Below are 18356 nucleotides of genomic sequence, written 5' to 3'. Positions count from 1 at the left end.
GTGGAGGGTGGGGGGCGAGCTCGGCCGCCTCACGAAAACCGCCCCCCGCTCCGCGCTGCTGCCGCCATCTTTAAACGCCTGCTCCGAGCCACTCCAGTCCCCGCAGGCGGGACTCCGCGCTCGCCGAGCCAATCGCGTTCCCGGCCTCTTCCGTCACGAATTTGAACTCTGGGTAGCCATTGGTAGATTCCCCGGCATGTTAACCCGCGCTGCCAATAGAGACGCGAAAGGCATACGCCCTCACACTACCAGGCCAGTGAGAGGAAGGCGGGGGCGGGACCGAGGCGGCGGGAGGGCGCGGCCGGCCATGACGGGGGGAGCTGCGCCCGGCGGAGGGCGGGCTCCTTTGTCTGGGGGCCGGGGAAGCCGTCGCCGCGGGCGCCCGGCCACGGGGGAGGCCCCGAGGCGGCGGCGGCGCCGCTGCCATCGCGCTGTCGCCAGGGCAAGCCCAGCCGAGGGAGGGCTCCTCGGCAGCACGGAGCGGCGCCGAAGGAGGTCGTTAAAGGCGGCCGCTGAGGGGAGACGGGCGGGCGGAGAAGCCGAGGCGAACGGGCAGGGCAGCGCCTTTTCCCCGGCGCCCGCCGGCCCGCGGCCCGCCCGGCCTTTGGGGCAACGGCCTGTGGTTTCGTCGCGTCCCAACTAGATCCACGGAGGCGCCTTTCCCCGCCGCTGCAGGCGCGCCCGGCCCGTGCTACGAGAGGCTGACGCAGGGCCGCTGCTGTCGGAGACGGTGGCCAAGGTCTGAAGCAGACCCTGCCTCGGGCAGGCTCCGGGAACCACCCCCACGGGGGGTGCTGCGTGATGAAACCCAGCTGCGGGGTGGCACACATGCGGTACAGCACGTACCGGCGTGGCTGCCTCGCACTTACAGGGCAGTGGAGAATCGTCCACGGCAGGATTCTTACTTCATTCGTCTGTTGGGGTGGGGGGAGATTTGATAAGCTATAGGCCAGCTGACTCTTTTTGTCCTTCCACTGCAGCTGCTCTAAATTGGAAAAAAATACAGCAGAAGCAAGGGGTGGAGAAGTTAATTGTCTTTTAGCAGAGCTGATGGACTGCTGAAGGCTTTTCCGCCCTACACTAGCTAGCTAAAAAAAACCAAAAACCAGAAAACCCAAACGAAAACACAAGCCACTTTTCCCTGCAAACACTGCCTTATATCTTTAAGCAGCACAACTACAGCATTACCCCTTTAAAACTGATTTACTTAAAAATGGCAAATCAAACTAGGACCATCTTTCATGCCATATGTACCAAGCAGTTCACAGAATAAGCCTGAAATCTGATTGTTTACACACAATTCCTAAATAATTGTAGAAAACATCTTACACAATTCAGGTAAAATTACTTCTAAAGGGTTAATGAACATTTGCTGTTCTAATTTGTCCTGATACTTTATAATTTGCTTCCTTCCCTGAAACAGAGAACTACAGTACCTTTTATTGATACACTTAAATTACAGGGTTGCCTCTTTTGTCCTTCACTATCACACTGATTGAAATCAACATCAGACAAATTATCATAATATATCAGTATAATAACATTTAACTGATAAATGCTTTTGTTTGCTTCCATATGCAGTTTCAGGACATTTTTCTAGTATTTCACTCATCTCATGTCTTTGAGATCCCCAAATACTGTTATGAAAGATAACTAATACTTTAATATTTTAAAATATTTTGAAGACCACTGTTAGGCCTTTCATATTTGTGTTTGTCTGACTGGACCAACATATCTAATGATATGGTGGCAATTCATATGGACATAACATCATGGTACTGTATCAATACATAAGGTTACTGAAATTGGTTTAAATCTTTGCCAGCTGCCCTCAAAAACTGAAAGCAGTTTCTAATTTTTAATTCCTCATAACACACTTCTGCATTCAAGCCATTACTTTAGAGTGGTTTTTAAATTATGACTGCTTTTATTAATGTTAAACCACTTCAGAATGCATATTTAATAAATATCCATGGTTTGCAAAACTGCCACTTACATCACACTTCAACCTTCAAAGCTGAGGAAAAAATCTCATGATTAAGTACAGAATTTGAGTGGATGTTGCCATTTGCTGTAAAGTAGCTGTGTCGCATCACCTCATAAATTGCTAACATTGTGACAGAAAATTGTCCCTTTCAAAGGGTATATGAAAATGGAGGTATCATGACTCATTTGTATCCAATTTATGTGACTGTGTAACTGAAGTATTGCAGAGAGTATTGCACTCGTCAGAACATATATTAAATTTTTTGTGTGTACATAAACAGCAACATTTCAGTTAGGATCAGAAGAAGCACAAACAGATTTGTGTGTAAAATTTAAAGAATTAAAATGCCTGCAGTGCTTTGAAAGTGAAAAAATAACCAGTATGTTAGTTTTCCCATTGTATATCTGTTTTCAGAATCATAATACTATGACTTAAAGCAAGGATGCAACAGCTGATTCTTTGAGACACTGACACTGCAGGGAAATATACTACTAACTTTTTATAAACAAAATCATAACAATCCAGTAGCAAAACAATAGTTTTATCAAAACAATGTTAAAATTATTGATAAATTTTTAATCCAGAAGGCCTATATGACCTCTGGAGAATTAAATCTGATCTGCTATGTCTGACAAGTTGCAAATTCACCTGAAAATTTTGATGACCTGGACTTCTGATGAAAGACTTGTCAAACACGCACAAAAATCTGATCTTCCACCCAGACTTCTAATTCAAAAGTGTGCAGGTCCACCTGCATAGTGCAGTAAGGATTTACAATAGTACGATGAACTTTCATTGTCATCAACAAAAAAATCTGTTCCTAATGACAAGGAGATTTTCATATACAAGATACAGGAAGGCTGGACAGAAACAATTGCTGTGAACACAAAATACAGAAAACAGGCCTGTAAGGAAAACCACTACAAGCTTCCTAATAAAGCTAACAGGCTGCATTCATCAGAATGAAAATTAGGTGGAGCCAGCGTCTTTTTCATATTCTTAGTTACAATGTCAGTAACTGCAGCCCATACTGCCCTGTTCCAACAGTGAAAGCTACTGGAAGACAAATTTTGCACAGCCCACATTACTTTATTTCAGCAACTTTTTTTTTTTTTGTTACTGGTAAACTGGTATTTGCTTGCATCATATATTTTTGTGTCTCACTTTTTGCTGAAATCTGCTCTCCTCAACCTAACCTCTGTCAGTCATCACCTGACAGCCATGGAAAGATGTCAAAAGGACCCCAGGAGCAAGCTCAGATCAGCCCTCTAATGCCGAGAGGTGGCTGATTGCTGTGGAAGATAATCAAAGTAGATGCATCCATTGGCTCAGTGGTACCAGGGAATTACTAATCTTGCACTTGGCATCCATGCAGGTTTAAGGCAAACTGAACTGTATTGTCCACAGAAGCACATCTAACATCTGTTTTTTTCTGCTGGAGAAACTTCAGCCAATGGGTTACTTCTCTGAAGCTTTGGATTGCTGTTAGCATTTTGTCCAATAAGGCAGGCACTTTTCTAAAGATATTATTACTTGAAGTAGGATATGGTGACTAAGAGGTCAAATAAAAAGTAACAACTCCTCCCTGTTATAGCCCACAAGTCCATTTCTGTTCCAGGTTTTCCTCCCACCTGAATTACCTCTATCATATATAAAGTATTTTATATATGGAATGTTCTTGTGATAAATGCATCTGGATGCAACAGTGGAGATCTGAATTCCTGCCTGCTACACTTTGAGTGACCTTGCCAAGTCACTCTAACAATGAAATCTCCTACCACTTTGGTGGAAAATTTACAAGGTAGATGCAGCTGCAGTTTAAATACAGGACACGTGCAATGGCAAGGCTCTTTCCCTCTCATCTATCCTGGAACACGCATACTGTTCCATGCAATTCTAACCAGCAGGAGGAGAGCAATTAACTCCACATTCAATAACCTGCCTTTGACCAATTTGGTTTAATTAATGTTTTCTGGTTTGTTTTTTTTTTAAAAAAGATATTCCAAATTTGGATTAAAAAAATGCCAATTTTTAAGTAACTAGGTGACCTTCACATTAGCATCTGGACTGCACAAGTCACTTGTAAGTAACATTCTCTGCAACTGCCAGTTGGACCTGGGTTGGTGCTATTGTATAGTGACCAAGGCTGCCCTTGCTTGTTCTTGATACATAGAACAAACTTGTTCCTATGGCTGAAAATCCTGCATTCTTAAATGTACTCCATTTATCTATGGAAATATTAGAGGAAAAAATTAAACAACATCCATGTGGGACAGAATAGCAGTCTTCATACTTTGCTTTCTATAGGCCCTTTCATCCAAATAGCTCAGAGCACTCTTCTAGAATAGATAATATTTATCTGCTATTTGTAAAGATAATCTTATGCACAAAAGAAAACAAAATCCTCTCAGCCAGCCTTGTGGCTGCTTTCACATCATGCATCTCTACCATATGCTACTGTTCAGTTGTTAAACTAACCCTGCAAGTCAATCTTTGTTTCTTTTCAAGAGCGGTAGTAGTACTCCATTGTCAACTAGTACTTTAAACAGTCTTGCTTCTCCCAAACTTCTCCAGCCTGTGACTTCTGTTGAGTGGCAGTTTTTCTTGTGAGTCATTATACATCATGATGTTTTAAATTCAAACTTGTGATAACAAAGCGTACTTTGTTGTTCCATAGGACTGCTGTGAACTACAGTTAAGCAACTGTTGCTCCAATTCCTTAGCTTGGTCTACTATATATACTGCTGGTGGCACACAGACATTCATCAGGAGCACAGTCTTTGGCTGCCAGGAATCCAGGTGTAGTTGCACTTACATGAGCAAAACCATAAATGTCAGTACCTTTGTTTTCCCCAACAGAGGCAGAGTAAGTTATGCTTCTGAAAGCACAACTCTGCTGGTATGGCTGTTTTTTATATAACTGCCATTCTGGGATTGCTTTGCCAGTCTAAACACATGCGTATTATACCAAGAGAGTACTCAGACTTGACTGGCACAATATATTGCTAAAGAAAACAGAAAAATTTGCAACTGCCATACTGCGAGGATACCAATACAACACACATCTATCACATGCTACATCTATAAGTAAAACAGACCAACATAAGGAGATTTATACAGCAAAACAATTGGTGCCAAGTACTTAATCTCCATGCTATGTGCATTTCAGACAGTTTTGCTTCAGGCTAAATCTATTACCTGTTGGAGTACACTTAGTGCATTCCTGAAGCACATCTACCAGTTCCATTCCATCTGAAAACAGTCTAGGCCCTGTGATCTGAGGTTGCCCTGAAATGTGAGCCAAAGCACAGTAAATAGGGACTATCAGAAAAATCACGTAAGGGCACTACTAATCAAACTAAGGTACTAATGTAGACCTACCTGTCATTGACAGGACAGTTAATTCGTCACTAAATGCCAGCCATTCAAGTAAGACATGACAAACAGGAGCTGTATAAAAGCATTTGACTAAGACCTTGGCTCTATAGTTATTTCCAGTAGCTATTCACAGCAGAGCTAGTACATGGAGAGAAAAAAACACCACCACCCTAGCTTTCTCATTCACCTTTGTCTTGGAAGAGCACATTCTTTCAATGGGAAGCAAAAGCCTCAATTATTGAATACTAATTATAATGTTGTACCACAAGACGACACACTACTGGCTCCCCATATTCTCCAGTTTATTATTTCATCTATCTTAATTAACGTCTGAGGAGCGATGTGGTTTCCTCCACTGAACAGAAGCAATCAATGTGTTTACACAATCTGGAAAGTTACTGACCAAAGTTGGCTCTGTGCCCATAAGGGCTGGCATGTCAGATGAGATATCCATTGAAAACACTTCCTCTGTCACCAGAGGCAAGCTTGTAAAGCACCTTATTGCATCAGTAGGCGCTGTCGTTCTCAGAGGCCACAAAACAAACAAACTCATAAAATAGTTTCATAAAACCAGCTGAGTTCCAGAACATTTTACTGAGAATATTTAAGCATGTAGTGATTATCAAGAATGTACTGAAGTCCCATTAATTCAGAGCAAGTTAAATGAGGACTAAATAGGCTTCTCAGTGCTCACATAAAGGCCAGCTTATACACTTGTTTAAATTCTTATTATTACATAATAATTGCAGAGTCCAAACACACAGTAGCATCATAACCTTTCATATTAATTTTAATAGATAAAAATGTATTCTGCATAAGTTATTTTCATAACAGTTATTTCTATGCTATTCAAAATAATTTAAAGAAGTTCAAATCCCATACCTATGTAACAATCACAGCTTCAGTGGAAGCTTTATTATCTGTATGCAGGGATGTTCTGGTTAGGGGTTTTAGGTTTGGTGTGGGTTTTTTGTTTTGTTTTAAATCAAAAGAATACATCACTGAATGCCATTTCCAGCTCAAACACTTGAAGAGAGAGATCAGGACTTCATGTGCATTTTTATAATATTTTAAGAAAAATCAAGGTTTTGCCTGTTGACACAAATACTTAATAATGCAAATATTACAGTTTTAATGAGTAATGTGATAATTCAAGCTATATTTAGTAAAGACACAAAGAAAGAAAACAAGATAAATCACTGAGATGCAATGAAATGCATGGTGAAAAAGGTACCATTTTAGCAAAGATATTCAGAATATGGAGGTTATTTTGTTTTACTCACCTGTTAAACCTAATGCCTCCATTGAAGTCACTATCAAGTATTCTTCAACTCTGCAGTCCTGCTTGCTGTTTATTTTACCTTTGTGTTGCAACCACTTCTAAAAACATTCACTCTCTAGCAATACATTACAGAACTCTCTATGGAGAGTGACCTTTTTGGCATGGTTGAATGCAAGTTATATTAGAACAGGTACTCCATTCTGATGATGATTCTTAATTCTCTACCAAATCCTTTGTAAATATATTTTTATATATGTAAATATATATTTTAGATATAATTTATAAATCTATAATATATTTATATCTATATATATATATAAAACAGTAGCTTAGTCAGGCCACACAAAACTTCATGTCTCAGAATAAAGGTCTCAGAGTGCTAGTAAATATTCCTGATGTAGCCTACATATCTTAAAGCTATACTGTCCATCTTTGTCTACTTGTAAAATAGCCACTCCTTTTCCATTTGAGCTTTTGCAGATAATCTTCAGAACATCTTTCAAGGTAATGGATTTTCTTCATTATATTTGTTCTCTACTAAATTAAGTATGGCCTTCTCCTCCACTTTGTTTCTCCAATTTCTGATCTGTTTTTAGTTTGCATTTGTTTTTCTCTGTTTATCTTTCTAGTACAAAGAGACAAAAATTTAATGTGAATCAGCAGAGAAATTGTTTTTTTCTTATTCATGTTGTATATGACTTAGATAGTAAACCTTGCCCATCCTACTTAAAAGTTTACATTAATTATTATTTTTCTCCATCATGTATGATCCTAAGTTCAGTCCTTATGTCTTCGGTTTTAAGAGATACAGTAAATTTAAGTACTTTAATCTGATAGTGCTTTTTCATTCAGTTTCTAAGTTCTTGATACAGGCTGTTCCAGAAATATATAGTTACTTTATATATTAATTTTAGATATTCAACATTTTCTTCACTCTGTTCACCTTAACTTACATTTCACAGCATGAGTCATACTGATGGGTTATATAATTCTCACAGTTTATTCTATTGCCTTTCCAGTTGATTACAAATACAGATTCTATTTTCACCAAGTCAAGACCATTTCCTAAATCCTCAGAGGCTATCAACAAGATTTCTCTGCAGAAAATTAATCAGGTAAAGAACATTAGCAATGTTCTATTACATGAATCTGAATGATATAAAACTAATTCCTAGTAGCTAATATTCCATATAAATAGGGAAGCTTGCTAAGCCACCAATGTGCATGATTTAAGTTCTTCAAGGTAAATTTGAAATGTAAGATGTTTTAATTATTGCCTTATTACTGCTTAGTATTTCATCGACTCATTTTGGAATTACTTATTTCCTTATGATATTATGAAAAGAGTGTTCCAAATCTTATAAATATTTTGTCTTAATATTTAGTTTGGTATATTTCATTTGTAACAATAAAATCAGTTAAGCTTTGAACATACTGAGGACCTCCTAAGGACCAACTCATTCTCTGGTCTGTTAAGAGTGTATTTATTAAAGCTACTGGTAACAGGGAGACAAGACAATTACATCTCGACCATAATGTCCAGGTATGGTAGAACATTAAGGTAGTCTCAACTCAGTGTAGCAAGAGAGTCTCAGGTCTGCCCAGGATCCAGAGTTTTTCCACAGTGAACCTGGATTCTTGCCCTTCAGTAGCATTTTGTGAGGCTCTGGCTTTTCACTAAGGAAACATTGGGTTTGCTCTTTCCTTCCTATTACCTGTACTGTATTTCTGCTGCGATTTATCTAATTTTTTTTTTTTTTGGGGGGGGGGGGACCCTGACCCCCCCAAAACACTTTTAACATATTTATCACTGCAATAATTTTCAAGGTCCCTGATAATTAATAACTTCTCTTGCCACAAACATTTGATGCAACCACCTAGTTTCAAGACCAGTAATCCAGACCAAATTTATCTTGTTGCATAGGCAAGAATTGGCAGTGACAACTTTAGAGGCTTGTGAGTTAATAAAGCTTTTCTTTTTGCAGATTTGGGGAATTCCCCTAGATTCCATTTAGGTTGCCACCTTAACAATGACAATACCAGTTGCTTGTCTTGTCTAAGTGACTGTCAGTCTGAAAAGGTCACTGCTTGTAAAGCTAAAACTAGCTCTGAGACTGCTCCACCACTTTATAGGCAAGAATATGCCAGTCCCTCTTCCTTTAAGGGCTTGCTTGACACATCCAGGTATTAAGATTTGAAGGACCCACTCCAGTCTGCAAGGGAGAAGGCAGATTCCAAGTACCATGAGGTCATGCAGGAAGAATGACGCTCCAGACATTGTTTCAGACATTCAGTGTTTGAGAACCTTTGTGTTTTCTACCTCATCTTACTGTGCTTGGAGTGGAGTCCAGGCAGGGCTAGTAACAAGAGGATATTTGCTTTTGGGAGGGGAGGTGGTGGGCACATAGTAGTTGTCAGAAGTTGGAGAGTATTTCACAGAATTGATTACTGTGACACTTGGTCTGGGAACATTCCAGTCAATACATTGTTTACTAACCTGGAAAACAAAGCAAAATGCCCCAAACCTGATTATTAGCTTTAAAGAAATATTTTCCAATTTCTTACCTAGATAAGACAAGTATAACCATGCAACAGCATAGAATTAAAAAAACCAAACAAACAAAAAAACCAAAACCCAAACAAACCACAACACCAAAAAAAACCCAAAACAAAAACCCCAGAAAAATACAGCACTCTTAAAAAGGAATTAAGTACCAGAAATAGACTTGACTTAAAGCTCTTGCATTGCTAATACCTCATGAAAGATTTTACTTCATCTTACCACACAAAGTTACAGGCAAATTAACATAAACATATGTGCAAAAATGCACAATCTATTAATGTTGACAAAGACTGGTCACCAGATTGACTTTATTCTGATTCTAGGTTTTGAACACACATGTAAACAACAATTATGAAACAATTTTAAGCAAAAAAAATATAACTGAGTTTTTACAGATATTTTAAAATTTCTTCTGCTACCATTTTGATAGAAAAGACAGGAACCAGAAATTTCTTGCAAATTTATGACTTTGAAAAGATGTTATATATAAGCAAATTTAGTAAAATACTGTGCAATAGTTTTCCACATACTTTTTTCCTTTATATCCTTTAAAACTAATATTTAAAAGTCCCCTTTTATTCTTAAAAATACTTTTGTAAAAATAAAATACTTGAACTTTAGCTACAGTTTACTTTTTCCAGTGGATTCATTACAACTATAATTTGCATACAGTAAATTAGGCACTTCATGAATACCTGATCATTTCTATGGACAAGCACCATTTGCTGATATCTGCACTGCAGTCCTGATCCTGTTTCCACTGAAGCCAGTGACAGAACTCTCATAAGCTTCAAAAGAAGTTAAAAAAGCTCACTTTATTAACTATTCTCACATAATAAAAATTAACATCAGAGGTTTTAGTTATTTACTGTTTATTTTAATTGTCAGAAAAAGCAAGTCCCAGATCTGGAATTTTGATTCAAGCAAAGCAAAATACATCATTATCATCTGTTTTTACATCTAACCTCTGACTTGCTTTTCTTTTGCCTGGATATAAAAAGTAAGAATAAGTTTTCATTGTTACAGAACTACTATAAAACCTAAGGTTTATAAATGCTTTTAGCATGAAACAGCATGCAACCATTTTGATTGCCAATTAGGTAATGTCTTCAAAGAGAATGTGTTGTTCAACTACACACTGATGATTTTTTTCTTAAGATATAAAAAAAGTCTGCTATGCAAACTCTCAGTAAGAGCAAGCCATCAAAGCAGAGTTTTGTTTTAAAATATGCATTTGTAAAATTAAAATTTAAGACAGCTATGGCTATTTCTTTGCATCTAAAAATAACAATAACATTTTTTACTCATACAAATACATGATTTAAACAGTCATCAAAAAAGGACTAACCATTTCCTACAGCTCAGAAAGACGATCTGGAAGGCTCCAAGTTTGAAACCATGTACAATCCAACAAGACTGTATTGATCTTCTTGCAATCAAAGTGGTCAAAAAGTCATTTATATAGTACTGAATCAACAACCTGTGACTAGTCATGCAAGCAGTCCTGGTATCTAGAAGCTATTTAAATATGCAAATACAAAGGAAGTAATTGACTAAATGCTGCTTCAGCATCTCCTGGCAATTACAAATCTGGGAATAGCCTTTCACAATACTTCACCTCAATGGCAAGTCTAATTTACTGCTACCTCCATTACAGACACACACACACACACGTACGTGAGAATGCTCAAACACACAAGCTTGAGTACAGAAGAATAGTTGCACATCTTTGTAAAGAATATCAGAAATCTTGCTACTTTGTAATAATTAATTAATAATCAGAGGCTTATAAAAAGAATAACATTCAGCATATATAGAAAAAATAGCAGTGATCCATTACTAACTTCCTATTCAGCATTCAAAATAAGTGAAAACAGAACACCAATAGCAGCAAAATAACTTAGGGTTTTAGGAGATTCTAGCTAATATCAAGATCCTTTATCACCTATACTGGCACTGAATAATTGAAAAAAGCATGCATTTAAATAGCTTTTTAATTCACAGGTGTTAGAACATTCAAAGTGCATCTTAATACCCAACTTTTTCAGTGATAAGACCACAATAATGTCACCTTGCAACAAATAGCTATTTTTACTAAAAAAAAAAAAGAAAAAAGAAAATCTATGAGCAGTCACTCTGGGCTTTAATATATTATACCAATAAAGAAATGAAGCCAAAATTGGACATGTAGAAACCAGCTGATATGTGTAAACTTCATATTCAGCTTCTCTTTGCAAACAGATACCTGTACCTTATCTGCCTGCTGGGGAAGAAAAGAAGAAAACCAATATTGCTAATTAGACTATCAGGAAACAGGATGTCACAATATAAATAATTTTATTCCGGTCAAAGATAAGCAAATCTGCTCCCATGATTTTTTCAGTAATACCAAACAGACACTAAACTACATTTCCTATCTACTCTCAGATCAAGTTTTAAAAATAAGACGTATTGCTGTACTATCTGTAGGAAAACAAATGTAAAGAATGCCCCGTGCTTTGCCCTCCCCAGGCAGAACATCGTACCATGGCACTGCTAAAAAGTTTAAATGTTATTAAAGCACTTAATGCTACAAAGATAACATACATTCATATGACACACATTAGCATCAGCTATACAATCTTAAAAGCATATGTTGAAGGGAAAGCAAAGTGTGGTAAAACCTTCATATAGAACAATAAAAGCAGCAAATGTTTCCCCCCCTCAGAACTGAAAACATGTTTAAGAGTCTACTAAAACATCTTTAAGAAGAAAAAAACAACACCACCCACAAAAAACAATGACTGTTTTGGGCAAAGATGACCTTGCCCTGGAGGCAGGGTGATATTTAAAAAATTATTTCTGATTATGAGTTCCTACTTAATGTAAAAACGGTTTTCTTCTTTTGGTTTTATCCAAAGGATTTGCGAGCCTGATAGGGTATGCTACCAGTTTATTTAAACTTTTGCTTTCCTTGCTATTTTCAGCTTGTGGAGGCTGGCACAAAACATTTACTAGAGCTTAATGGCTTGTTCTCTCATTGCTATTATTACAAACCATTCCAATGGAAAGTTGTTAAGTGTGCAGTTTGAATTCATAGGTGCTTGTTTTCCACTGGCTGACATCTGCATTGATCATGTTGCGCTCTGTGAAAGTAACTCGTCCTTCTGAATCAATGAGAATGACCGTGTTAGTCCTGAAACAACATAAGGGTAGAAGGTTAAGCCTTGTGTCCGTTATATAAATTTGCAGGGTCCCATCCCTCATCCCCAAAGATTTTAGCTCATTTTTTTTTCTTGACCACATCATCACCACACTAGCAGGGCAGAAATCATCCTGGCAAGTTCAACTGGGCATTTTCAGTCCCTTCTTCTGTCACTCCACTGCTCTGATTCCCTGTTGCACTTGCAGCAGCTGACACACAAAGCTGCTCATTTACAGAGAGTATGATAAAGGTTATACTTTTTTAGTGCCAAGCGTTCCATTCAGAAGTAGCATAAAACCAAGTTTTTCTTCACAGCCTACACTTACCGTGATGGGTTATTCATATCAATAGTAGTCTTTCATGCTTTCCTTTCAAATCAATTGTCCATTAAGATTCAAACATAGTTAATTATTATCATAGGACACTGCTACACAACCACAGAAAAACTCTCTCTAGAAACCTTCCAAAGAGGAAATTTGTTTTCATGAAAACCAGATTCCATTCATGCATCTATGCCACTTTGTCATGTGTAAGCTGTCATTTCTCTATGGACGCTGCAGTAGCCCGCCAGAGAAAGATCACTGACATGGTGGGCTTCCCCAAGTCACTTCACAGTTGTTCACTCATATAAAAAAAGTGCTTCATTTCCTCAGAAGAATATCGTGAGGCATAATTAACAATCTCTATTCACTAAGCCATGTTGCTAAGGGAAAGATAAGTGTGAGTGTACAATTCTAGTAGCAGGGAAGACTTGAAATACAGTGTTAATTCACCAGTAAGAGGTCAGTATTTCTACTGAGTTATCCCTGTTCCTTTGAAATAGCTGGCCTGCAACCTGTGAAGCAAGGGGAGGAAGATGCTTCTTTACCATTTTAAGTCTTCATTATCCCATATTTAAAATGTTCTTTGAATACATTTTATAGAGATACTCAGCTTTTGTAGTGGTTTCTTTCTCAGAATACCAACTTAAAATACTTAGAAGTGAGTGCTCTCTGCTTATCAATTTACATCTCTACAATGTAAATGCTATGGCTGACCATGCCAGAGACCAATCTGACAAAATCATTAGCACACTTTTAGAGTAGGAATTCCCTACCAGCAGCACCAGGGTTCACCTACAATTTTGTCCCATCGAGGATTAAATGCAAGATGCATTACATTATTCTATTTTTCTTACAGCTTTGGTAGAACAGTCTGAGCAGAAAGTGAGAATATCTCAGTAAAAACAGCAGCATCAGTTAGGGGAAAGTGGAAATACATGTTCTTTTGAACAAGAGTAATAGGTTTTTAATGTATGAAAATGGCAGCTACGTATTAGCTATGCAGATGACACATTCTTGCTCTTGGAAGAGAAATGTGTTCTGCGGTTCCACAGATATAGAAGATAATTGTGTTTTTCTGCTAAAAACATGCTTTCAAAGCTTTTCATGTTTTGATAAGATCAAAATTAGAGGTGGTCAGATCTGCTGCTACAGTGGAGAAGCAGAACTGTATTATCTTGTCTTGGACAAACTGAAAATATGTCACATTCCCCACCAAATACAAATTATAATGTGTGCTTAAAATGCTCATCAGTAGCAAATCTAAGACACCAGAATACTGAGCAAGGAAATACTTCACTGAATTACACTTGATTAATATCTGAACAAATTTAAAGCAGTCACTATAGAATTAAAACTTATAGCAGCATAATTTTGATTTGAGATATGCTTTGATCCGGTACACATCTATTTCTGACTATGATTTTTTTACCTTGTTCCATAACCTGGGCAACGAACACATACAGCTGCATACTTGTTCAATATAGGACGTATATAATCCTTCCCTTGGTCTTCAATTGCAGGGTCTGGTAATTGACTGAAAAAAAGTAGTAACATAATAAAAAAAAGTGATAGAATTCTCCAATATTAACACATTCATCCCTCTTGAACGAAGCTGTGTTGACCAAGTGGTTGATAAATAACAATCACTTTTCAAAAAAGTACAAGAGTGTGAGTTGTGTTCAAAACTAAAGTATGAGGAAAATCAAAGATAAAACAGCTTGTAAGCTCTTTCCCAAAGAGATTCTTTCAAGCTCTTGAACTTTTGTCTCACTTTAAGAAATATTTTTCATATCTTGACAAGTTTTTCACTTTCCTTATTATTCTTTGTCTATCTTTCTGTATTTTAGTTTCAATTAAAACATTAATGATCAAGTAATTTGAGGCACATCACATAAGCCAGCATTTTTCCAGTTAGACTTTAGGAGTTCTTTTTGTATTAAAGACAGACCTCTCTGCTTCCTTCAATCTTATTTGGAATACCTGGAAAATACCTGGGACAATCCTTCAAATAAAATTTGTGAAGATGCAGCAGAATACAAGGTAAGCTTACACACAAATTTCTTGGTATATTTTCCTATCACAGCTTGAAAGATATTTAGAAGCTTAATTTTATTATAAAGCATATCAAGCTCCATTTATTGTAATTAAACAAGAACCTGCATCCCACAGAAGAGATGCTAAGGTCACAAAGGTTACTGCAGCAACCCTACATCCCTGGCTTTCCATTCACATCACCAGAACATATTCTCAAATGCTAGCCGCAAGTACAGCTTCCTATTTCAGTAATTAAAGATTCCAATTTTATTTATCAAAATCCAATTTAACTATTATTATAGCAGGTTTCAGTGTTTGATTTTTAAGCTTCTTCCATCTTCAAGAAATACTCCCATTTCTACCTCCTAGCACAGACACAGTTGTACCTATTAAATAATAATAATAATTCAGCAGCCTATCAGCTGTACAGTGAATGTTGGGGAAGAGGGCAGAACAAAACAGACTGATGAATTCAAGCCCATTTTCAGAGCTCATCCTGATCTGTAGATGAGACTGTGCAATTTATTATACTGTAACTGACCTTTACATCTAACTGGGATCATTTTCTTTGTTGTTGTGGTGGAGAAGAGGACCTGTGGGTGTTTCAGGGAGAAGCAAGATTAGGTGCAATTCTAGTGTAAACAGAGCAACTAAGCTCTTCTGACTCCTGTATTGGGCATATGGCTGGAGCATATCACAATATAACAGAGAAGGCACATAGCAGGGCACTTCAGCCCGTGAGAGTTGTCAGCTTCTATTTCACACTCCACCACTGGCAGTTCTTGTATGCTCTGCACAACCGGCTGCTATCCAGCTTAATAACAGCAAGTTATTAACTCCAAGCAGTTTTAAGGAGACTGGAAGGAGTTGCAGTACATCCCTGAGATCACAGTCAAAGGCAGGGCTGAAGCAGAAGAGAGGGGCTAAAGGACAAAAAACCTGTATCCAGCAGGAAAGAAGGGAATTCTAAGAGTAAACCAACCATTGTACCCACTTAATTCCTGTAACACACACAAAGTGATCATAAAGTGATATGCAATAAGATATTTTAAGAAAGTTCAGAGCTAGTGCATATCCATGTGTTCATATTTATTATGAAATGATCATTTATTCTTGAAGCATGCTTTGGAAAGATTACAGACTTAGTTTTCAATATTGCTTTTTGTAAGTAAACATTTCCATTTTATAGTCAGATGACTTCAGATGAGATCATGCTGAATTACTGAATGTTAAGGGAAGATCATTTGGACTGTATTGTATCTTATACTTTACCTTTTGCTAGTAAAAAGACAAAGGTTTAACAATTTTTTTTACAAAATCACTTGATCTTCTTTCAGATGAAAAAAGTAATTAAGACAGGTTAGTAGACTTCCCAATTACTACTCATTGCTCAGATGTCTGAGTCATTGTGTAAACATTTATTTTGAACCACTGAAAAATGCCACAAGCACGAATGTTGGCATTAAAATTTCCTTTACTTCTAAAGATCTAGGTTATGGGCTGAGGTTTACTGTGTAGCCAGTAGTGAGTGAGTGCAGGAACCTTATTTAGATACTCATCTGTTGGGAACTTCCTTGACCAGAGGCCTACAGCTGAACTGTGCAAATACTCCCCTTTTCTCCTTCCCCCATTTAGGCTAAACCAATTGCACTTTTGAGGAAGGCAGCTGGTTCAACTCTGAAAATAGCTTGCTTCTCCACCCTCTGTCTACACTCTGGGTAGGAACACAGAATAGCTAGCAGCTACTAACACAAATCTGCTCATGGGGGATCTGGACAGAGGGATCTGGACAGGCTGGATTGATGGGCTGAGGCCAACTGTATGAGGTTCAACAAGGCCAAGTGCCAGGTCCTGCCCTTGGGTCACAGCAACCCCATGCAGCGCTACAGGCTTGGAGAAGAGCAGCTGAAAAGCTGCCCAGCAGGAGACCTGGGGGTGCTGGTTGACAGCCAGCTGAATATGAGCCAGCAGCTTGCCCAGGAGGCCAAGGCGGCCAACAGCATCCTGGCCTGCATCAGAAATAGCATGGCCAGCAGGAGCAGGGAGGTGATTGTCCCCCTGTACTCGGCACTGGTGAGGCCGCACCTCGAGTACCGCGTTCAGTTTTATGCCACTCACTACAAGACAGATGTTGAGTTGCTGGAGTGTGTCCAGAGAAGGGCAACCAAGCTGGTGAGGGGCCTGGAGCACAAGTCTTATGAGGAGCAGCTGAGGGAACTGGGGTTGTTTAGTCTGGAGAAAAGGAGGCTGAGGGGACACCTTATTGCTCTCTACAACTACCTGAAAGGAGGTTGTGGTGAGGTGGGTGCTGGTTTCTTCTGTCAGGTGGCTGGAGATAGGATGAGAGGAAATGGCCTCAAGTTGTGGCAAGGGAGATTTAGGTTGGATATTAGGAAAAATGTCTTTACTGAGACTTTACTAAAGTAAAGACATCTTTACTGTCTTTACTTTACAATGTCAGACATTGGAATAGGCTGCCCAGGGAAGTGGTTGAGTCACCATTCCTGGAGGTATTCAAAAAGTGCATAGACAAGGCACTTCAGGACATGGTTTAGTGGGCATGGTTGATGGTTGGATTCAATGATCTTAAAGGTTTTTTCCAACCTAAATGATTCTATTCTATGATTCTATGTAAACAAGCGCTTACTCTGTGTGCAGTAAGAAACTGAACCTTACCTTATAGTGAGCATCCACAAAGCTTACAGCAAGCAACTTAACACATCCCTTGTCTTGCACTCATTACCCTTACTAAGAGAAGTGCAATCTTTAAACGAAAAGGGCACAGAGAAATCAGCGTATAGTCTATGAGTACTAAGACTACAGTAATAATGTTTACTGTGTCTTGCTTAAAAATCAATATTGTTGAAAGTCAGCCTCTGTGGCGAGAAAGAACACTCCTTTTGCCTTTCATTACCCACCTTTAGTCAATTAATATAAGGCTAAAGTTTCTTTTATGTCAAAATAGTTTCTGTATGCAATTTTCAAACTGTCATATCAAATTCTGAGTAAACTCTGGCTATCATGTTCTTACGGCTCTTGATTATTCATCACTGTAAGAAGCTCCTGCACCAAGTCTTCTTTGGTAAGGTCTTGACTTCTCTTGACCACTTCTGTGAAAAGCTGCTTCCCATACTGAAGTTTCTTCCACGGTGTATCCAACAAAGAATTGCTCAATCCATATATTCCTAGACACACACACAAAAAAAACCCACCAAAAAACAACCAAACAGCCCAAACAACTTATTAAGCTCTGGAGCAAAGAAAGTTAATTTATGTACTATGCAAAAAATAACTTTATAATTACCTTATCCCACATAGTCTGAGGGACAAAACCAAACATTATCAGCAAGTTCATCATGATTATCTTATAATGTGCTTATTCATCCTATTGCTAGCTTTCATTTTGCTTCAAAAGTGAGATCATTAAACTATGTATCAAAGATGTGTATCATGTGACAAAATAAATACAACACCCCTTCAGATAGTAAGATTCTCCTAGGTGTGTAACTCATAATAAAATAATGTAACCATTTCTCAACAACCAACTCTTCTAGACCAGTACTTCTGACTGTTTTATTGGGGGGGGGGGGGGGGGAGACACCAAC

General features: G+C 38.3%; 1 protein-coding gene across 4 annotated transcripts in view; it reads right to left on the bottom strand.

Moving 5' to 3' along the window:
• Positions 1-8484: 8484 nt before the first annotated feature.
• Positions 8485-18356, bottom strand: part of TANGO2 (transport and golgi organization 2 homolog (Drosophila)) — a 40136-nt gene continuing 30264 nt past the window's right edge. Inside the window, exons 7-11 of one of the 4 annotated variants that reach the window (XR_775277.1) lie at positions 17783-17936; positions 14147-14251; positions 12247-12385; positions 9906-9998; positions 8485-9144 (exon numbers count right to left, since the gene is read on the bottom strand). Coding sequence is in view for 3 of the 4 variants with exons in the window: in XM_010581677.1 (XP_010579979.1) it covers positions 12265-12385; positions 14147-14251; positions 17783-17936 (380 nt within the window). In the remaining variant the exon portion in view is untranslated. Of the gene's footprint in view, positions 9145-9905; positions 9999-11438; positions 12386-14146; positions 14252-15292; positions 15345-17782; positions 17937-18356 lie in introns of those variants that run through there. The other 3 variants (XM_010581677.1, XM_010581678.1, XM_010581679.1) reach the window with 3 other exon arrangements.

Source organism: Haliaeetus leucocephalus, unplaced genomic scaffold (genome assembly GCF_000737465.1).
Source record: "Haliaeetus leucocephalus isolate CR32 unplaced genomic scaffold, Haliaeetus_leucocephalus-4.0 Scaffold802, whole genome shotgun sequence".
Taxonomy (NCBI): Eukaryota; Metazoa; Chordata; class Aves; order Accipitriformes; family Accipitridae; genus Haliaeetus; species Haliaeetus leucocephalus.
This window is presented reverse-complemented; position numbering and strand designations above follow the sequence as displayed.